This window comes from Nannobrachium achirus (genome assembly GCF_963921795.1).
Source record: "Nannobrachium achirus genome assembly, chromosome: 21".
Taxonomy (NCBI): domain Eukaryota; kingdom Metazoa; phylum Chordata; class Actinopteri; order Myctophiformes; family Myctophidae; genus Nannobrachium; species Nannobrachium achirus.
Genome location: NC_137828.1, coordinates 19,458,159 through 19,481,423, shown reverse-complemented (window position 1 = coordinate 19,481,423; position 23,265 = coordinate 19,458,159). Strand labels below are relative to the sequence as shown.

The following is a 23,265-nucleotide window of genomic DNA, read 5'->3' as shown; positions in this document are numbered from 1 at the left end:
GTCTAATTCATTTTCCATTCCATATGGCTACTCTTGGTCTATCGATAAATGTGTGTAATCTCTTGTGTTCATGTCAAGGTGTGGGTTTGTCCATATGTGTTGAAATATAATGTCCATGTATTTGCTAGAGAATCAAAGTGTTTACTTATTTATTTATATCCATAATAATAGATTTTTATCCTAAACTATTGCACTATTGACACATTTCACACAGATTTAATGTCTTTGCTAAATAGTTACTATATCGATTTTAAATCATTGAATCGAATCGTATCATGTCACTATGAATGAACCAATATCGTCCATGTATCGTATCGTCAACCATGTATCGTGATATGTATCATATTGCCATTAAATGTATGGTGACATCCCGAATGGAGAGTGTACAAATGGAACCAAGTGAAACCCATAAATTAAAACAAAAACATTTTAGAACCACTGATCTAACAAGAAGCTAGCAGATCTACAAGCTCACAACGTGCCCCCGATCGACGCAACGCATTGTGAGCTTATTATAGACTGGCTGTTTTTTTTCACTATCCGTCATGGTCGAAGCATATGTAGGGCTTAAGTGGTTAAACTAGTTCACATCGATTGGGGCATTCAAGAGCTTTGAATAATGCGTACGGGAGAATAAGTCACTAGACCTGCAGTGAATGCCTAGAGGTATTCCTGGCAGTGCTTTGTAAGAGAGACTGTATTCTGTCATCCCAGTACAGTGGGTTAGGGTTACAGGAACATCTGGTTCTGGAAAACTGTGACCAAAAAAAAGAAGGAAAAAAGAAAGTGTAAATATTTTAACATTCCCTCAGCCATAGTCAGCGCTATGTTGTCAGAATTCACCGTGGTCTCTGGTTATGAATTTAACCCATTTAGGCCTTCGAATTATTGAATGCTTTAACTATTGAAAAATAGCAGATATACAAGCTCACAGCGCGGCACCGAGTGCCGCGCTGCGAGCTTGTAGATCTGCTATTTTTTTTTTAATCGTGAAAATGTGTGCAAATCTATTCAATATATATTTTTCAAAGCAAACTTTTGCAACTCAAATCTCTGCTTCTGGGTGGTCCCTGGAACAAGATATTTTTAGATGGTGGGTCCGCGACCAAATAAATGTAATTTTGGGGGTCCTTGACATGAAAAGGTTTGAGAACCACTGATTTAGAGGAAGGATTTAGAAGTCGGGTTAAAGATCGGTGTCAAAGATATTCAAAGATTTGCACACATTTTCACCATTTTTCAAAAATAGCAGATCTTCAAGCTCGCAGCGCGGCACTCGGTGCTGCGCTGCGAGCTTGTATATCTGCTATTTTTCAATAGTTAAAGCTATACTGTGTAAGTTGCTCAACTGGTGGTCAGTAGCGTTATAGCAAACCGCGGTCGCGTCTGCTTTTTTCGGACGTTTTTCGTCCGTTTTTCGCCACGGACCGGGCCTTCAGACCACCGCGTCTGCCTCGCCTCGCCGAGACCTATCCATAGAGGTCTTTCGTGTCCCTCTACGAGCCTCGGTTGGGGAGATACATGCTAGACTCCTAGCCCATTGTAAACACTGCAGTGTATTTCCTGAAGAGCTCGGCAGTGTATGATCTGGGCTTTGATTGGCCGGTAGGGAGACACGTGTACAGAATGATGCATATGACGTAATTTTGCCGGGAAAAACAGCCCCGGTCACGGCCACCAGAGCTCAGTAGAACACATATAAAGAAAAGGTTTTGGGAGCTGAAATGAACAGAGTGGGTGTTCTAAATCTTTAGAGATTTAATAATTAGGACAATTTTAAGATTTATTTTATTAAAAAAGTTACATAGTATAGCTTTAAAGCATAGAATAACGGTTAAAGTGGTTAAAATCGAACGCGACTCGGGCACGTTCCAGGTATGTGAGGGTTTAATTACACCCTGCTTGCTGTCTATCATCCTACACGTGCCAGAAGGAAGTCTCGGTGTATCGTTGTTGGAGCAGTGATGCCACACACAGGTTGGCTTCAAGTGAACCGTCTCCTTTTAATTGCTAACGCGCGCCGCGCGCTCCCCTGAGTGATGAGATGTACGTGAACGCACGCCGGCTGTAGGAATGCTGTGCAGATCTGACACCTGCAGGTCCCCGAACATCTTGCCGTTAATTACGCTGTCTTATCTTTTGCACAAACTGCACCACACTGTACTGTACCGTACTGTACCGTACTGTACTGTACTATACTGTACCAGTGCATGCTCAGCGTCATAATTGAATCTCTCCGGTCGACCACCTCCTTGCCGGTGCACCGTCCTGCATCTTCTGCACTTTGGGCGCATGATCATTTTGGAGCTCTTCTCCGTGCCGTTTCAGTGACACGTCTTTTTCGTTCAGAGTTTTCCCCCTGTTGACGGCCGGTGCGTGGGTGATCTTTGAAGGAGATTTAGGTCCCTTCATGGTGCTGCTGGGTCGACACGTAGACGAGTTCTTTAGAGACTTTAGAGGAGTCAGCGCTTGTTTAGACTTCAGCTGCTTCTGGCCCAGAGTCTTATCTTTGTCCTTACTATTCGAATCAGTTTTGATGCCGTGTGTGTTTTGTGGCTGCTTAGCGCCGTCTTTCTCAGCACCGACCGGCTTGTGCTTGGCGGGACCGCTTTGATTGTCAGGTGTGGTCTCTTCCGTGCAGGGGCTTCTCCTGAGCGCCCCGTTGGCAGCCTGAACCTCGTTTGGATTCACGTACGGGCCCAGCCCAAGGGGAACGTCTTCTTCGGTGGAGATGTTCTCGACGCCGCCCAGGTTAGTCTGGTTCTCTTGCGCTGCGTCCTCCTGTGCGTCGTCTTGCAACATGGCATATTGAATATCGCCGCAGTACGAAAAGGAGTCTTCAAAGCACACCGACTGGCCTGCCTCGTCAGCAGCGTTGGCTGCGTAGGAGGGCCCCGGAAGCAGCTCGATCCTGAACCCTCCCACCGTGACAGTCAATCGCTTCAGGACGACCACAGGATTTATCCACGGTCCAACGTCCAGATCGCTAATGTTTATCCGCCCGCCCAGTGTCAATTCTTTCTTCAGGTCGTCACCGGTGACTCCCTTCTCGATTAGAAAGGACTTCTGCAGCCTGTTCACAGGTTTCCTACCCGGTCTTCCTGTGGGAGTCCTCTTGGCGGACACTTCGCCATCAGCTGGTTCTGTTTAAAAAAAAGAAGTTGTAAAAGAGTATTAGCACATCTACAAATTGACAGTATAATCTACCGCAGGGGTCTTCCAACGTTTTCAGGCCAAGGACCCCTTAGTTGAGAGAGAGATGAAGCAGGGACCCCCCCACAACCTTTTCATAGTTTAATTGTTTGACAGCACAGTGGATTCATGACAATTTGTGTTTTCAGATATTTAACCATTTGAACCGTCAATATATAATAAACTTAACCTTTCACTCTGTATTTAGTGTGCTCTTTTTTCCCCTCTACACCAAACCTCTTAGCCGAAAATAGACGATCCACAAGCTCACAACGGATCGTGTTGCGAGGCGTTGTGAGCTTGTAGATCTGCTATTTTTGGCTAAAGACAAGTTCTCAGAATATGGACACTAGGGTTCAAGAGGTTAATATAAAAAAGGAGGAGAAAAAAAAAGTGACTTTCACACAAAGATTTGGAGGTCCCCCCTGTAGTAACTCTGAGGACCCCCTAGGGGTCCCGGACCCCCTGTTGAAGACCCTTGATCTACCGGAAACAATGCCCTGAGAGATAACCGACTTACCGGATTCTACCGGATGCCGTGGTTTTTTCCTTGGCCTCCCAACAGGACGCTTGACGACGGCGGTCTCAGTGCTCTTCAGCTCACCACTAGGGGCACCACCGAGACCCGCGTCTGTGGCAGCAACCTCGAGACCTGCAATTACAACCACCTTCAATTGGAGTTTATGCGATATTTTAATCATATCAAGTGAAACTCGGCTTCCAGGTCAGCAAGCAATCCTGAAACATTAAAAGTCAAGTTACACGGAAATCATAGAGCTTTAGGAGGAGGGGCTGCAAATGGAGCCATTTGGTTCCTTTTGCACACTCTCAGGAGTTACAGACCTGTAAGGGTCCATTTGGAACAAAGCTGACTGGCTGACTGTCAGGCAGCAGAGCCTGTTATACTGGGTATATACTGTAGGCTCTGGAATACATGAAAGGTCAACCTAAAACAAAGTCGACGCCAAACTCGTTTCCCAACGGGTCTGTGGCCTTAAGCTAGATGCAGAATAGACCGAAATCTAATCTTTGCTTCTGGGGGTCCCTGGAACAAAATATCTTGCGATAGGGGTCCATCCGTGGAACAAAACATTTTGAGATGGGAGTCCGCGGCCAAAAACACATTTTGGGGGTCCTTAACCACTGATAGGCACATTCTACAAATGTCTTCTAAATCCTAACAGTTTTCCTGAAAAAACATATGGTGCTATCAGTGTTTCTCAAACCTTGTCATGTCAAGGACCCCCAGAATGATATGTATTTGGCCACGGACCCCCATCGCAAAATATTTTGTTCCAGGGACCCCCAGAAGCAAAGATTAGATTTTTGTCTATTTTGCATCTAGCTTAAGGCCACAGACCCGTTGGGAAACGAGTTTGGGTCGACTTTGTTTTAGGTCGGCTTTTCCTGTTACCAGGCTCTGATGTAGCTCGCTGGCCTCCTTCAAAACTGCCCTGAAAACTCACCTTTCAGGAGGCAAGAGGCGGAGGTAGTTATCACTTCTCCCATAGACAGGCCAGAAGTGAGCACCACCTCCCCTTACCTTAGCCCGCCCCTACCCTGTACATAGGCTATAGTGTTTGTATAACTGCGATGATTTTTGAATATTTTTTTTATTTGTTTTTGCTTGCTATTTGTTATGTCCATGATTTGAATACCAAGGACTTCCGACGTAAAAAAGACTGTCAAAGGACTTATTTGGGATGCTCCTTTTAGGCAGGATGTTTAACTGTACATGTACTATTTTTTTATTATTGTATTGACTATACTTGTACTGTTCTCTATTCTTGTCTAATGAAATATTCAACCAATCAATCAATCAATATATAACGGCTTAGCCACTCGGCTATTGGCGCCCCTGCGTCCTTTTCTTTTCTTCAATTGAATGTTACAAATGTACATGTTGTGAAGTAAATGTTAAACGTTGTCAAATAACGTTCCAGCAACATCGTTAGTTTGTACTAGGGCATTCACGAATAGTGATTTTTAGTATTCAAATTATTCGACCTCAAAGTATTCGAATAGTCGAATATTCGACAGGACTAAACTGTCAAATATTAATTAAGCAAGAGGCAAACATTGTGAAAATAGCCGATCTACATGCTCACAACGCCTCGCGTTGCGAGGCGTTGTGAGCATGTAGATCGGCTATTTTCACAATATTTATCTGCGGAACAGAGTCACATTAAATGTAATACCTACAATTCCAAGTGATTGTCAGGGTGGGGGTCCCCGGTTAAAATATGTTTATTTTGGGGGTCACGGCCTAAAAAGGTTTGAGAACCATTGACAACTCATTCTTATGATTTCCTATCTAGCCAAGCTTTATAAACTATATCTTTTTTAAAGAGGGGGGAAAAAATAAAAAGCGAATATTTGACTTCGGTGAACAATGTCGAATAGTGACTTTGATAGTTTGTACATACTACATACCTGTTGGACCAGCAATCTGAAAGCTGGAGTCCTCATTGTCCAGGAGATCGAACTGAGAGCAGCTTGCAGATCCTAACATGGGATCTTTGTCGCTGAGCATGTTCCTCAGCGAATCCTCCAGTTGGACGAGGGTTCCAAACTCATTACTGGCGTCACACTCCAGATTCTGACCTATTAGCAGGGAGCCATCCAGCTGGTCACTAGGGATTAAATGATTAAAGGTGTCCACAATATCCATGAATGCTCCTGCCTTCTTGTGGGCCTGCATAAATACAAGAGTATATTAGGCTACATCACAACCATTCATAAATACAAGAGTATGTTAGGCTACATCACAACCATTCAGAAAGAAAAACAACCCAGTCACGTTTGAATCAAGTAAAATATGCAGCCTCTATTGCTGGATCTGTGAATGAAGTGTTGATGACTGACTAGGGATGGGCGATATAGTATCGTGATACAATTGAGGGAGCCTTGTAAAAAATCCTGTTAATACAGAGATTCATTGCAGAATCCAATTTAAACATGCATTTTGGTCTAAATCAGAAGTTCTCAAACTTTAAAATGTCAAGGTCTCTAACTCTGACAGTATACAAATGAAACCAAATGGACACGTAAGGGTCCATTTGGTTTCATTTATATAGGCCTACTGTCAGAGTTACACACTTGTAAAGTTCAATTTAGACCTCCCAAAAGGAACCCAGAGAGTCTAGTTTTTGTCAAGTAACTTGAAAAATAACCATAAAAAACCAATGTGAAAAATAATTGTGATAAAATCGTGTATCGTGATACAGCTTCGGAAAATATAGTGATATTGTATTTTCCCATATGACTGACATTGTTTGTTTGGTTTTCTTCAGGAAACTAAGGGCAGAGAGAGAGATGCGGGACCAGGCAGGGTCAGATTCGAACCCAAGTCCTCACACTCACGTGGTCTGGGCACACACTGGCTGAGCCACAACAAGGCACCCCAAATAGATTAGTTATCAAATATTGACACAGTTATATTTTGTATGAATAGTCATCAGATCAGTAATGCCTGATACAACAACGAAGTGAGTAAAGGCTATATAAATAATAGAACCGTTACAACAGTCGGGTCAGGTAAGTTCACTCAGGAAACGACATTTCACTTAAAAACCAGGAAACCAACCAGGAAACCACACTTATGCCATGTCAGAATAAATGTCAAACAAATCAAATATTATCCAAAATGCCAGCCAACGATATCTAACCAAGCCTCTAATATCACGATATTGACGTGAACTGTGCTAAAGATCACCTGGGAGGGTTCTGGTACAACAGCTGCGACACTTCAAATCCTAACGGCATTTATCTGTTGGCTGACGACACACGCGGGTTTGGTGTGGAATGGGATTCGTGGAGAAGTACCAGCCTGAAGTCCATCACCATGAAGATCAGACCACAACGCCGCAGAGAAGACTAGTTTCATTGTAGCAGGACAATCCTGTCCGAGACGCCCAATTTGTATTTCTTCCCATATGACACTCGCGGACGAAAACAACTTAGTTTAAACTTTCAACAGCCTATACCCTAATAAAGTCTCTTGAAACCAGCCTGAGCTCCCTGTATTCATTCATCCAGTCTGTTTTGATGGTCAGTAATCTCGATTGTTGCATGTTTTCAGTTCCTGCTGTTAACATATTCCATTAGTCTCTCAGTATACTCTATACCACAGGGGTCTTCAACAGGGGGTCCGGGACCCCTAGAGGGTCCTCATAGTTACTACAGGGGGTCCTCCAAATCTTTGTGTGATAAGAACTTTATTTTTTCTACACTAACCACATGAACCCGTATGTGTGGAACATTAGCCAAGAATAGCCGATCTACAAGCTCACAACGCCTCACGCTTGTGAGCTTGTAGATCTGCTATGCTTGGCAAAGAGGTTTGGTGTAGAGTGAAAAGAAAAGCAGACCAAGTATTGACGGTTCAAGTCGTTCAATGTCTAGAAATACACATTAAACCAACAACTTACACTGATGATATTGCTGTCAACCAGGTCTAAGCTGTCTCATAAATCTATGAAAATGTTTAATCTGCAACACAATGTTATACAATACGTAGTGGGGGTCCCTGCTTCATCTCTCTCTCAGCTAAGGGGTCCTTGGCCTGAAAACGTTGAAGACCCCTGCTCTACCAGTCCATTTGCAACTTCTCTGTTCCACAGTGTCTTTCATTACAGTGAGACTTCTAGCAATTATTACATGATGATGACAATTATTACACAATATGACTCCTGAACCATCATGTCTGATTACCTGGTTCTGACTCTCTGTCTGATCCCTGTCAGTTTTGTCACCTGCTTACATTTATTTAATATTTGCACATTTGCAATGTTGACAATCCAGGTTATAGGCCAAGGGTCTTCAACAGGGGTCCCTGCTTCATCTCTCTCTCAACTATTAAAGGGGTCCTTGGCCTGAAAGCGTTGGAGACCTCTGTTATAGACAGTTTTCCTTTATTGTAAAATACAATTATATCACGAGTAAAACTATTCCCTATTCCCTTCTCTACAATGATCTTAATAAAGGAACATTATTTTGATCAGACTAAGACTCATTTGCTCTTTTTTTCATGCATTTCATAATATACATGAACTTAAACACCAATCATAAATACCATTTTGGTGCTATGAATTCATAATTCCACTGTATTCTGTATTCATACAGTCGTTCTGGTCTTCCCAGTGACACACAAAGGGTGAATTGGAGCAACCTCATTAGTTGTCTTACATTTGTATTGGTTTTGTAGGTACGAGTCAGGGACGTGCTGGCCATTGGGAAAAGCGGGACAACTCCCGAACTGCCGGTTCATTCCCGGCCGGCCCAGGCCGGCCATTAGGAAAGAAATTAAAATAAAATGTCGGCCTTCGTTCCATTTTGGGGGCTGGGCGGCCAACAAAGTAAATCGTCACTGTCGGGCAGAAACCTTGTATCTCCAAGTTTCAAATTTATACATTGTTTCGCAAAGCAAAGCCCTGCTTCATCATACAAGGCGGTCGCACAAAAGTAGTGAAAACAGCAGATCTACAAGCACACAACAACTCGCGGTGCGAGGCGTTGTGTGCTTGTAGATCGGCTGTTTTCACTAGTTTAAATCATTTTTAAAATGATAAATACAAAACAAACGGTTTTGGACAAACAAGGTTTCCACCCAACAACGACGAAATATAACTCATGTAATTGGCCCACTGGCTTGTCACTTTGTCACAAATCTTTGAGTAGCAGCAGCGCTATAGAGTGAGATCTCTCTCTATAGCGCGCAATGAGGGCCTCTCCAACTCTTTTTCCCGGGCTGAATCAGGGGCCCAGCACGTCCCTGGTACGAGCATTCTGTCGTTGCCATGGTGAGACCAAACATATCAACGGAGATTAGCCATGTTCTATAACAGCTGGTTGCCATGGAGATGAAAGCTGTCAAAGACTAAACATCTGCTGACACTTACAGTATCTGCTTCAATCTATTCTGACACTTTTGATTGATTTGTATTCAAATTTTTTAAATAATTCACCCTTTGTTCAGGGGCGTCAATTGGGTATGGCAGGGGTATGCAGCTGCCGTACCCTGGGTCCAGGGGGGAGAATACAAGTTACTTTAAAATATAAATCCTTGAATGTCTCTTTGTCTATCTGTGCTGGTTATGTTGTTAAATTACATTAAAATAACTACAAATGCAAAATTTAACAAGGTATTACAATTATATTCTCCACACTTTTATTCTCCCCATCTTGACAGAATAGTAGCCTATATTCCCAGGTTCCGCAGGTCAGCTGCACAGGTGCAATTCATTATTGTTATTTGTGGCACATTTACTATATTATGCTTTTTAGCCGCACTTGAACAACTGTTCCAGACTGCCATATCCAGCCCAATAACCATAATAAAATAAATGTATCATGTATCAATGTATCAATTTGCTAAAACATAATTTTTGGAGAAATAAAAACATTTAAAAACATGCTGAGTCACTATACTGCAACTGAGCAGCTCCATTTTACTGAAACCAAGTTTGAAATTAGAATTGAACACAGAATAACCATACGAAGAAACTGAATTAAAATGGTAGAGGATGAAGTGTCCCACCGAGTGTCACACCAAGACACAGCAACCAATGGGTTTTCTAATGTCCAATAAAGTTAAAATGTTAAACTTACAGTATTTCTATGTCTGGTCACTTATCAATGTGACGTCTGTTCTGTTGATATAAAATGTGTGTATCAGAGGTCAGTGATAAGTTGGACAGAACAAAAAGGCCTTGAGACCAGTTGGTATACTCACCAAATTCTCACACACACACACACACACACACACACACACACACACACACACACTCATGCACATTATGTGCACACTCATGCACACAGGCAGCACGCGGCGCGCACATACGCACATACGCTGTCTCTCGGGTTAGTGGGTCAGTTAGATAGTAGGGGTGTAGCGATTCGATACATATCACGATACATGGTTGACGATACGATACATGGACGATATTGGTTCATTCATGGCGATACGATACGATTCGATTCAATGATTTAAAATCGATATAGTAACTATTTAGCAAAGACATTAAATCTGTGTGAAAGGTGTGGATAGTGCAGGTTTTTAAGGGAAACATGTATTATCATGGATATATTAAGTAAACACAGTGATTATCTAGCAAATGCATGGACATTGTATATTGACAAACCTGCACCTTGACATGAACCCAGAGATTACGCACATTTATCAATAGACCAGTGTAGCTATATGGAAAGGAAAAGTAATTAAACCCCTCCTTTTAATTTTTTCTTCTTAAAAATGCTAAATACAATGCACAAATAGGTATTATCGATACAATCGATTCTTTGCACTGCCGATTCGATACGATACAAAATAAAACAATACGATTAGATTTTAGCTGTTTTTATTTCAATATACTTCGATTTTTTAAGTTAAAAACGATATTTAGATACGGTTACTATATCGTTACACCCCTATTAGATAGGGAAGATAGTTGCTTGAATTGTTTTGTTTTTTACAAAGTGAAGCACAAAGCGATTACACGTGTTATAGTGCAGTGGTTCTCAACCTTTTCAGGCCGCGACCCCCAAAATAATCCTATTTTAACTGGGGACCCCCCACCCTGACGAGCACTAAGAGTTGAGGCATTACATTTTGTATAACACAGTTCTATTGTGAGAATAGACGATCTACACGCTCACAACGCCTCGCAACTATTTTCACAATTTCCGCCTCCATTTGACAATTTAGCCAATGTTTAATTTGTCATTTTAGAGGTATTAAAAAGTCCTTAAATTGACACTTTAGAAATGTGCAGATGCCCCCTCTACACACTTTATGTTGGTTTGTTTACTGTGGAGTGAGAAAACAATGTTGCACATTTAGTTAAACATCTGAGGACCCCCCAAAATAATTTGGGGACCCCCCTGGGGGTCCCGACCCACAGGTTGAGAACCACCGTTATAGTGCACATTTTTTATATATACGAATACAGGATTTCTCATAATGTTCCTCAGTCACAAAAATAATTGATGTGAGAAGTTGTTCCTTGTTTATTCTTATCGAGGGGTGGGACGATGGCTTAGGGCTGACCACAAGTCCAGCTCCTGATGCACAGGTGCAAAGTTCCCACACGTCCACTTCCCAGCATAAGGCATGGACTTCCACTTAAAGGTTCCGGGAACATAATGTTGGCAATGAATATTTTTTTGATGATGTGTTACTGTAACCACCATTATATAAAGGTCTCTCCCTAAGGAGACACACCACCCATCACCTCTGAACCAGAATGGTAAGAAGTTTCACTGACCTATTGTGGGATGAGGGATTTGTATATGTTTGACTAGGCACTTGATATTTCTTTATGCAAACTTTTAAAGCAAAAATATGTGTATGTTAAAGGGATATTTCACTTTCAAAAAAACCTTTTGTCATTTTATCATCTAATCAGGCTCTTGGGAACACCCAGGACAGTTTTAGAATTTCTTCATTTGGTATTTAGATATTTGATATTCTTCCAGGACCTTCCTATACAAACCCATTGTAACTTCAAACTCCATTTTAACCATGATAGATTCAATGAAAACAACCGTCCTTTTTTCTGGTGACTCCTCCTGACACCCTCCGAATACGTGAGCAGGCCGTGTTTTTTTAATACAAATTTTCATTGATTTCTATTAATCTTTTGGGGAAATGAAATGTATTAAATACAATAAAAGATTCTATAAAATAAATGAAAAGAGTTATCGAAAAAACACGGCCTGCTCACGTATTCAGAGGGTGTCAGGAGTCACCAGAAAAAAAGGACAGTTGTTTTCATTGAATCTATCGTGGTTAAAATTTAGTTTGAAGTTATAATGGGTTCGTATAGGAAGGTCCTGGAAGGTGGGAAATGAATTATCATATATCTAAATACCGAATGAAGAAATTCAAAAATCGTCGAGGGAGTTCTCAAGAGCCTGATTCGACGATAAAATGACAAAAAGTTTTTTTTGAAAGTGTAATATCCCTTTAATTCAAGTGAAGAGAGCAAGAGACATTTCAATCTAGGTCTAAACCATTGTTTATACAACTGTTCCTGTGAGCCTAATATTATTGTCATATAAGTTAGGTCTCTTTTATATATATATATATATATATATATATATATATATATATATATATATATATATATATATATTTATATATTATGCATTCTGTTGCAATATTTTATTGCAACAGAATGCATCATATCCAGGGGTCATCAATGTGTCCGTGGCAAGACTTGTTTGTCCTTGTCCTTGTCAAATTCTACAATTTGTTTTTACATAACATCACATGGTTCTCATTTTGATCATAAAGATCCAATTACGGAATGTCAGTGTCCAGGTTTTCTTCAGAATATGTATGACACTGAGTCACTGTGACACTCTGGCTGAGTCTGAAGAAGAGCAGTGTGCTCGAAACGTCACTTGTATTTGGTGCAATAAAAGCACTTATTCGCATATGAGCCCTCAGTGTGCTAGCGTTTTATTTCTCTTTTACACTCTGGCTATGACACTTCCTGGTAATGATGTTGTATGCTCATTTGCATGTCCATGGTAAAACTTGAATTTTGACCAAAATGTCCACCACAGGCCAGCAAGGCGATGACCCCTGATCATATCTTTTCGTCCCATTTATGATCCTAGGCCAGGGTTCCCCAATAGGCGGCCCGCGGGCCATTTGCGGCCCGCGGGGGGCTACTGTCTGGCCCACACCAACCCCAGTAATAATGGTGGTATAAGAGCAGCAACAACACTAGTATATCGTCGTTGTCGGGTGGAAATCTCGTATCTCCAAATGTGTACGTTGTCTACAAGCACACAACGCCTCGTGGTGCGAGGCGTTGTGTGCTTGTAGATCGGCTGTTTTCACTAGTTTAAATCATTTTTAAAATGATAAATGCAAAACGAATGGTTTTGGACATACAAGATTTTCACCCGACAACGACGATATCTGAACTGTCGCAGTTGCTGGAGTAGTGGGAACGCCGCCGTCGCCCCCAGCAATGTTGTGGCCCTCGGCTTGGTACTCTAGACATAATTCGGCCCTTGGGGAAAACTAATTGGGGAACCCTGTCCTAGGCATTACATCAAGTGGTGTTGGTCGCGTGTCTGCTGACCCCGGCGGTTGTGAGTTTCCTGCCACTGGACTGTGATGACATCTACAGCCGTGACAACTACACTCCCAGTGGGGTGTACAACATCTACCCTGTGGACGAATACACTGCGGTGAAGGTCTACTGTGACATGGACACCGATGGAGGGGGCTGGACGGTAAGGAGGATGTTTCAATGTTCTGCTGTATGCTTGTGTCTTTATTTCACCCTCTTGTTGTCTTACATAGTGCTTTGAAAGTGGATGAAATGAATTCTAGAAGAGTCGCCGGAAAGAAACTCGCCTGGGCTGATGGTTGATTGATTGATTGATTGATTGATTGATTGAGGTATTTATTAGAAGTTTTGGATAGGAAAAGGTACAGTTTCATGACAGTAGAGTTCACTGATACAATGTCAACTAAAAGGAAACTTGTGTAAGGCAAGGCTTATTTGTTATTTTCCATTGAGATCCTTAGTTAATATCCTTATATACCTCTGTAAACTATGCCTAAACGGTTAAACCTAACATTATTCCATTAACTTCAGTAAAACGGTGCCAAAACCTAACCCTATTCCTAATCTTAATCTCAGAAAGATATGCGTAATCCTAAAGTTATTTCTAACCTTATTCTCAGTAAAATAAATACAAGAATAAAAGTCTCGGCTAGTTTCTTTCCGGCGACTCTAGCGGTTACCGGTGAAATGACATATCCATGGGTGTCCCCCAAGGTTAACTGTTGCATTTTCAATTCCTCAAAAAGTGACATATTCCAAGGATATGGAAGATTTAGCAGAATACTAATCAGTTTGGTTCTTACTCTTAATCCTTTTGTTTTGGTGTCGGGAAGATATGGGGCTGCCAGGTTAAAATGTGACCTACTCTAAGTGTCAATTAAACTGCTTCAGTTTACCCCCTTTTAAAACACATACAGTATCTCCTATTGTCGTTAGCACATATATCTGAGGCTAGGCCAACACGTTTTTACTTCATGTGTCTATCTGTTACAATGTTATTTTACATTGGACGAGCAGAGCATGATATTGTTTTATACTTTAAATTCTTTGCATTTTTTCTTTCTGCCTCTCTCTCTTTCTTTGTTTGTTTGTCACATCCTCTCTGTTTCACTGCAAAGGTTTTCCAAAGACGGATGGATGGCACAGTGTCATTTTACAGACCCTGGGAGCATTACAAGAGAGGTTTTGGCAACGCCGATGGAGAATACTGGCTAGGTGAGAAGCTACTGTATGTCCAGGGGTCATCAGTATGTCCGTACACAATATGTGTCCGTGGCAAAGTTTAGATTTCTTTCTTTTTTTTTTCTTTTTTTTCTTATTTTGATCATAAAGACCCAATGACTGAACGTCAAGTCTCCAGGTTTTCTTCAGAATATTTATGACACTTATTTACTGTGACACTATGGCAGGGTTCCCCAAATAGCTTTCCCCTAGGTCTGAATTATGTCTACGTCTAGGGTACCAAGCAGAGGGCCACAACATTGCAGGGGGCGACGGTGGCGTTTCCGCTACTCCAGCAACAGTTCAGATATCGTCACTGTCGGGCAGAAACCTTGTATCTCCAAGTTTCAAATGTGTACGTTTTTTTGGTAAAGCAAAGCCCTGCTTCATCATACAAGATCGTCGCACAAAATTAGTGAAAACAGCAGATCTACAAGCACACAACGCCTCGCGATGTAGATCGGCTGTTTTCACTAGTTTAGTACATTTTTTAAATGATAAATACAAAACGAACGGTTTTGGACATACAAGGTTTCCACCCAACAATGACAATATAGTAGTGTTGTTGCTGCTCTTATACCACCATTATTACTGGGGTTGGTGGGGGCCAGACAGTAGCCCCCCGCGGGCCGCAAATGGCCCGCGGGCCGTCTATTGGGGAACCCTGCACTATGGCATGTACTGTTGGGAGTACAGTACACTGCTCAAATTAACTGTTCATCAGCGTGAATACTTTCAGGTGTGTATCTGATCAATAGGAAATTGCCCATTACATTCTGCATGACATCAAAGCGACATGTTGCGTGAGAGTTTGAACTTGAACGACCAATTAAGATCCACAGCTGATTCTAGACTTGCTAATAACTTTCCAGCTCTGCTCTCCTCTAAAACTCCAAGTTACATTAAGATCAGATCATATTCATATAGGTTGTCAGTTGTCAGAACGTGTCACTTTGTTGTCATGGTAGCTCTGTTTTGGACCATTGAACAAAGATGGATAATGATGAAAGGGTTCACTTTGCGAACGGGACATGTTGGATTGGATACTGCTACTTCAGTGGAGAGACGTCGTCAAATGACTGCGCAGAAGAAAAAAAGGAAAAAAAAGAACGCTATAGGCTATAACGTTTTTGAACAAGTGATTACAACATTTTAGGGAGAAAGTAGGCTAAAGTAAAAAGTAAGTAGGCTAATAATAATAATAAAAGTGTATTGTGAGGTGACAGAATAGCCTACACTCTGCGCAGCATAAAAAAAAGGGAGGAGGATCTGGCTTCATATAATTTGAAGCAATCCCGTGAGCTCATTCAGACGACAATAATTGTAAAGGATTCCTACCCGATGACCCGAAAATATCAAGCTTTTTTGATATTATCGTGAGCGCTCCCGACGAGTCCCGAGGTCATAAAAAGCTAATTAACATAATCCGATCGTGTCGGGGTACTGTTCAAACTCAAGACCGATTCCGGGGCCGACCGAACGATTTCCCCGGGGGATCATCCCGACAATCGGCCCCGGGGAATCGGGGCCGGGTTCGGCCCAGTGTAAACGGGCCTTTAGAGTCCAAATAGTACTAGTGGTTTTATTTACAATGAGCCCCTTAACTTTGAGGGAATGAGAGTCCATTTGGTTCCATTTGTACTCTCCCAGAGTTACAGACTTGTTATGGTCATTCAGGGCAAACTCTTTATTTGTTTCTGGTAATATTATTGAATTATTGAATTGAATTCAAATTACATTTCTGACAAAAAATGCCCACCACAAGCTAGCACGGCGATGGCCCCTGTGTATGTGGAGCAGGGGCAGAGATATACTGTACCCCCTACAGTTTACAGTTTACAGTTTAGGCATTTAGCAGACGCTTTTAATCCAAAGCGACTTGCAATAAGCAGATAAAACATCACAATAATAAACAAGATAATATGTCAGTACATCAACAGCAATATAACAAATGCAAATGGATATCTATCTAGAAAAAACACAATATAATCAGTAAAGAAAAAAAGTTCTAAAAACCTAAAAAACAAATGCTAACTAGCTTCATGTATGGTCATTGATTTTTCAGTAGGGCTAAGGGTTTAGGTGGAGTCTGAAAAGGTGAGTCTTCAGTCCACGGCGAGAGCTAGCGAGTGAGTCCGTTGTTCTAAGTGCGACAGGGAGTTTATTCCACAACTTGGGGGCCAGGAGGGCAAACTGTCTCGGACGAGTGGATTTTTGCCCTGGGGTTTTTAGCGAGGGTTCTGTCAGCATCCCTGTGTTGGCTGATCTAAGTGAACGGGTGGGGGTGTAGGGGTTGATCAGGTTTTGGAGGTATGGAGGAGCCATACCTTTGGCTGCTTTGAAGGTCAGCATCAGTGTTTTGTATTCAGTGCGGACCCCTAAACTACTTCACATTTAACACTGTTTGTATTTTTGCAAGACTTATGGCTAAACTGTCAAACTGTTACATGTATGTATTAGGGCATTCACCAAATATTCTAATATTCGAATATTCTAATATCAAAGTCACTATTCAACGTTGTTCACCGAAGTCGAATATTCACTTTTGTTATTATTATTTCTTTTTTTATTGTTTTCTCTTTAAAAAAGATATAGTTTATAACGCTTGGCTAGATAGGAAGTCATAAGAATGAGTTGTCAATGCCCCTGGTGGATGAATTTGTTAATGCTCTATACTGTACCAAGGGTTCTCAAACCTTTTTAAGGCAGTGACCCCCAAAATAAACATATTTGAACTGGGGACCCCCACCCTGACAAGCACTTGGAATGTAGGTTTTACATTTAATGTGACTCGTTTCCGAAGATAAATATTGTGAAAATAGCAGATCTACATGCTCACAACGCCTCGCAACGTAGATCGGCTATTTTCACAACGTTCGCCTCTTGCTTACTTATCTATCTAGGTCGTCCTCAGACGAGCCCTCCATCGTTGTTTCCAGTCATCTCGGTTCTCCATACATCTGGCCAGCTCATTGGTGTTCTGTGTCCCTACGTCTTCCTTGAGTACGTCCACGTATGTTTTTGTGGGACGTCCTCGCGACCGGTGCCCATGTGTTGGCTCCCACAGTACCAATTTGCTGGCTGGAAGCTCCTGGTGTCTTTGGCAGTGTCCTGCTAGTCTCATTCTTCTGGTGGCAATTTTCTCGCTTACCTTTGGTATTCCCTCATACAGGCTCCTGTTTGTAACATGTGCACTCCTGTTGATGTTGAGTACTGCACGCAACATTCTAGTGTAGCACCCGTCTAGAGACTTCTGCAGGGTTGGCTTCAGGGTCCAGCATTCACTGCCATAGAGGAGAACAGACTCCACCGTTGCAAAGAAGAAGCTAAGTTTGATTTGGCGGGGGAGGTTAGAGTTCCATACACTGTTCATGCCGTTCAGGGCCCTCCAAGCGAGTGCCTTCCTTACTTTAAGGTCTTTCTCAGTTGAGTCGACCCATGCGCCCAGGTACTTGAAGTCCTTGACTTCCTTCAACACAGCTCCTTCTGTTGTTGTCAGAGGTGAGTGATCAGGTAGGTTATAGGTGATAACCTCAGTTTTCTTAGCATTTAGCCTGAGACCAACTTTGGCACACTCTATCTCCACCCTGTTCAGGAGTTCTTGTGCTTGTTCCATGCTGTCGGAGAGCAGGCTGATGTCGTCCGCATAGTCCAGGTCTGTCAGAACTACTGCGGGATGCCGCCTTGACCTCCTTGGTGTTAGCGTGAAGCCAAGCTCTTGTTCTCGTCCCCCTATGGCTTTCCTGAGCGCATAATCTAGAACTATGATGAAGAGGTAGGGGGCTAGGGTGTCTCCTTGCATTACACCCGCTCGGATGTCAAACACCTCACTGCTGCCATCTGGGGTCACCACTTTGGCCCTTGTTTTTGCGTACATGGTCTCTATAGCCCGGAGAATGTTGGGAGGGACATTGTAGGCCTCAAGGATCTTCACCATCTTGCTTCTGTGGATAGGATCAAAAGCCTTTTTGAAGTCAATGAAGCACAGTACAGCTGCTAGGTTGTCCTTTTTCACCTCCTCTATTAATCTCCTTAATGCCAGGATCTGTGCTACGGTTGTTCTCTCCTCTCGAAAACCATTTTGGTTTTCTCTCAGGTGAGGGTCGATGGCATGCCGTATCCTGTTCAGTATCATTCGGTTGAAGACCTTAGCTGTAATACATGTCAGGCTGATGCCTCTGTAGTTGTCTGGCTTTGAGAGGTCTCCAGCTTTAGGCACCGGGATGATGTTAGACAGAGACCATATTTCAGGTTGCTTGTTGTGCTGTAGAGCATTGTTGCAAAAGTCTAGGATGAGGTTGTCTAGGTCGCAGTTCTTCAAGACCTCTGGGGGTATGCCATCCGGCCCAGCACTCTTTCCCTCTCTCAGGGTGGATTTTGCCCTGGCGAGCTCGCTGGTTGTGAAGGGTCCATCGTCGATGTTCAGGCCCTGGAGGACTGTCGGTATATTTTCCTCCTCTCCCTCTTCCACTGATGTTCCCAGGAGCCTCTGGAAGTGGTCGAACCATGTTGCCACCCTCTCCTCTGGGCTGTGTCCTTCCACCTGGCCCTCCTTGGCCCTTTTCCGCCCTGTCATCTCATTTATTACCTTCCAGGCCTCCCCGTATTGCCTTTCACCTTGCGCCGCCTGCACTCTTCGCACACTTTCCATCACTTCTTCCCCTTTGATGGTGTCGTAGGTGCTGAAGAGAGACTGTTTGGCTTCGTTCAGTGTCTCGCGACTCTCCTCTGTTGGCTCACGCTCAAAGTTGAGTCGTGCTTCCTCCAACCTGCCTCGTGCTGCTACAACCTTCGGGTGTCTGGACCGTGGTGGTGCTCTTACTCTGTTCAGCACTGGCACGCACAGTCTGGTCGCCTCCTCGTTCGCTGTGATGAATCTCCCATATTCACGGCTGGGCTCCTCTCCCCTATCCAGCTGCCGAAAGCGCTTCCTGACTTCCTCCGTGTACCTGGTTTGGAGGCCCGGATTGGTCGTGGATGCCTTCCAGTCATGCCGAATCTTGGGGCTTGGCTTTGGGACCCTGAGGCTCAGTCGCACCCTCATGGAGACCACACGGTGATCAGAGCCTACAGAGCTGAACGTGCTGTATGGCTCAGCGTTCAGGATGGAATTCCTCCACTTTAGCCTCACTAGGATATAGTCCAACTGATATAGCCTAGGTAGCTCTCCAGGCCTCGAGGCTCGGTCTCGGAAGGTCCATCTCTTCCCTGTTTTCTTCCTGAACATGGTGTTTGCTGCCAGGAGCTGGTGTTCCATGAGAAGGGCTGTGAGGTATGCGCCGTTGCGGTTGGTAGACTCATGGTATGGGAATGGTGCATCCTCCTGTCCGATCCTGGCGTTGAAGTCGCCAAGGATTGCCAGGAAGTTGTGCGCTGGGACACCTCGGACTGCTGTTGTGAGGTCCTCATAGAACTTCTCAACATCCTCAGGTGATGCCGTGTTAGTGGTCGAGTACACCACTATGACTGTTGTTACTGGGTTACCTGCGAATTCAGCCATGAGGATCCTTTCGGTGTGCTTGTGGACCCGTCGGAGGGCCCTGCGCGCCAGAGAACCTAGCATTAGCCCTACACCCCCTGTTGCAGCCTGGGCCCCATTTCGCCCCGCAGATGCAGTGATGAACGTGCGTTTCTCCACTGTGTGGTAAACTATCTGGTCTATCTGGTCGTCAGTGTGGACTCTTCTGTGTTCCTGGACTCCCAGGATCTCTACCTCCTGTTCTTCAGCACAATGTGCCAATTCCACCAGTCTAGCTTCTTCTCTCACTGTGCATGCATTGAAGGTCCCCATTACAAATGGTTTCCGGCAACGCATGAGTGCATTGGGTGGGATGCTGTGGTCAGACAGAACCCTCCCTCGTTCCCGTGGGTTTGAGGTCCTGTCGTCATGATGTCCTCCGGAAGGACCAGCACCACCATCCGCCGCGGTGCTCCTGCGGACTCCCGCCGCTGGAAGTATAGGATTTGGGATGACTTTGTTCTTCATGGTTGGCTTTACAATGCTAGTTTAAGGACTGTGGGGTCGCAAATTCTCACAGTCTTGCTTACTTAATATTTGACAGTTTGGCCAGTCCTGTCGAATATTCGACTATTCGAATACTTTGAGGTTGAATAATTACTACTAAAAATTAGTACTAAAAATCACTATTCGTGAATGCCCTAGTCTGTATTGTATTGTATGTCTTTATACGGCAGGGCTGGAGAACCTTTACCACCTGACCTACAGAAGAACCGAGCTGAGAGTGGACATGGAGGACTTCAGTGCGATCGGGAGGAGTGGGTTTGCCCAGTACGCCTCGTTTGAAGTGGACTCAGAGGCCTATGGATACATGCTGCACGTTGATCGCTTCCAAGACGGAGGAGCAGGTATGTTTGCAGCCTGAAGAAGTGATACCCGCAAAATTGCAATCATTTAGAACAAATTAGGGTCTTCAACGTTTTCAGGCCAAGGACCCCTTAGTTGAGAGAGAGAGATGAAGCAGAGACCCCCCACAACCTTATCATAGATTCCATAAAGTTTCACGATCGTTTGACAGCACAATCATCAGTGTATTTTGGATTCATGTCAATTTGTGTTTTCAGATATTTAACCACTTGAACCGTCAATACTTAATAGCTTGACCTTTCACTACTTAGTCTGCTCTTTTTCCCCTCTACACCAAAGCTCTTTACCAAAAATAGCCGATCTACAAGCTCACAACGCCTCGCAGCGCGAGGTGTTGTGAGCTTGTAGATTTGCTATTTTTGGCTAAAATTTACGGAATATGGATATATGAATATAATTTAACAAAGTAGAAAAGAAAAACTTTCTATCACTCAAAGATTTGGAGGACCCCCTGTAGTAACTCTAAGGACCCCCTAGGGGTCCCAGATCCCCCGTTGAAGACCCATGATTTAGAGTTAACACTTGGGGTTTTGTTCTGGAGGATTGTGTCTTTAGGTTATGACACTAATATATAACTCTCCTTCTGTGATGCCTTGTGTAAATACATCCAAAGCATATTCTTTCAAAGCTCCTTTAGAAGTAGCTCAAATAAACACACAAGCAATTATTATTTCATAAAAACAGATTCATTATTTGGGAGATTAATTGGTGATAAACATAGAGCAGTATTCTTAATCGTTTGTTTGTAGTTTAAACCTACAGTAAATACTGTTAAAAAAAAAGCTATTTGCACATTTCTCGTAACGGTCAGTGGTGGAAAAGGTACTCAAATGTTTTACTTAAGTAAAAGCATCAATACTGCAATGTAGAAATACTCTGTTACAAGTAAAAGTCCTGTATTCAAACATTATGTTGGTTTGTTTACTGTTGAGAGAGAAAACAATGTTGCACATTAAGTTAATCATCTGGGGACCTCCCAAAATAATAAAAGGTTGAGAACCACTGGCCTACTGCACTCACCTTCCCTTTTGAACTCTCTCCTCACAGGTGACTCGCTGAGCGCTCACAACGGAAAGAGATTCTCCACTCCGGACCGAGACCAGGATGGCACGTCCTCGCACTGTGCCAAAGACCTTCTGGGCGGGTTCTGGTACCAGGGCTACATTGTCGCAAATCCCAACGGAGTTTATCTGTTGGATGATGACACGCGTTCTATTGGTATCAGATGGACTTCGTTTAGAAATGCCAGTCTGAAGTCTTTCTCCATGAAGGTCAGACCACTACGCCGAAGAGAAAACCAGGATGAAAACATAGATGTCTAGGTCAGGGGTCTTCAACCTTTTCAGGCCAAGGACCCCTTAGCTGAGAGAGAGATGAAGCAGGGACCCCCACAACCTTATATAGTTTCATCGTTTGGCAGCACAATCATCAGTGTATTTTGGATTCATGTCAATTTGTGTTTTCAGATATTTACTTAATAAACTTTCACTCTGTACTTAGTCTGCTCTTTTTCCCCTCTACAGCTACACCAAACCCCTCTGCCAAAAATAGCTGAAAATATCTGCAATTTTTGGCTAAAGTTCTCAGAATATGGACACTATGGTTCAAGTGCATGCATATAAAAAGGTGAAAAAAGGTTTCTATTACACAAGGCCAAGGACCCCTTAGCTGAGAGAGAGAGATGAAGCAGGTACCCCCACTACATGTATATTGTATAAAATTGTGTTGCAGAAGAAAGATTTTCATACATTTCTTAGACAGCTTAGACTTGTTTGACAGCACTGTCATCATGTTGGAGTAATGTCCCACTGAGCATTTTGAGGTTTATTAGTTGCCTATTAGACCTCTGTGAAGTTGGCACCCCATATGATGAAAAAATATATAAAAATGGTGTCATTCTTTAGTGCTGAATTTGTGCTGAATTGTGCCGAAAATGTTATAATTTGTGCTGGTATCACTTTTTAGTTATTCTACATAACACCACTGTTCTGCTCCTATGTTCTACCATTATCTACATCGCCCTCTGCTGGCCACACCCCTCTAATGCTGCTAAATTTTCTAATTCATAATAGGCTAACCATATTACAGTAGGCCTATATATATAAATATATATAAAAGCACAATTGATGATTTCAACGGCACAAATTAGAGCACATCCAGCACTAAAGAATTAGACCATTTTCCCCGATTTGGAGCCAAAAAATTGGGGGTGCAAGGCTCAGCAAAACTATAACTTGAAATATCTCAAAAATGATACCAGCACAAATTATAAAATTTACGGCACAATTCAGCACAAATTCAGCACTAAATAATGACACCATTTTTATATATGTTTTCATCATATGGGGTGCCAACTTCACAGAGGTCTAATAGGCAACT

At 42.9% G+C, this 23,265-nt stretch overlaps 1 protein-coding gene across 1 annotated transcript; it reads left to right on the top strand.

Annotated features, from left to right (window-relative positions):
- The first annotated feature begins 11,324 nt into the window (after positions 1-11,324).
- LOC308306908 (microfibril-associated glycoprotein 4-like) lies at positions 11,325-22,272 on the top strand. The gene is made up of 5 exons (XM_080751964.1): positions 11,325-11,438; positions 13,252-13,443; positions 14,399-14,495; positions 20,697-20,867; positions 21,934-22,272. The coding sequence occupies exons 1-5, from the start codon at positions 11,436-11,438 to the stop codon at positions 22,206-22,208; spliced, it is 738 nt and encodes a 245-aa protein (XP_080608090.1). The 5' UTR covers positions 11,325-11,435; the 3' UTR covers positions 22,209-22,272.
- The last annotated feature ends 993 nt before the right edge of the window (positions 22,273-23,265 follow it).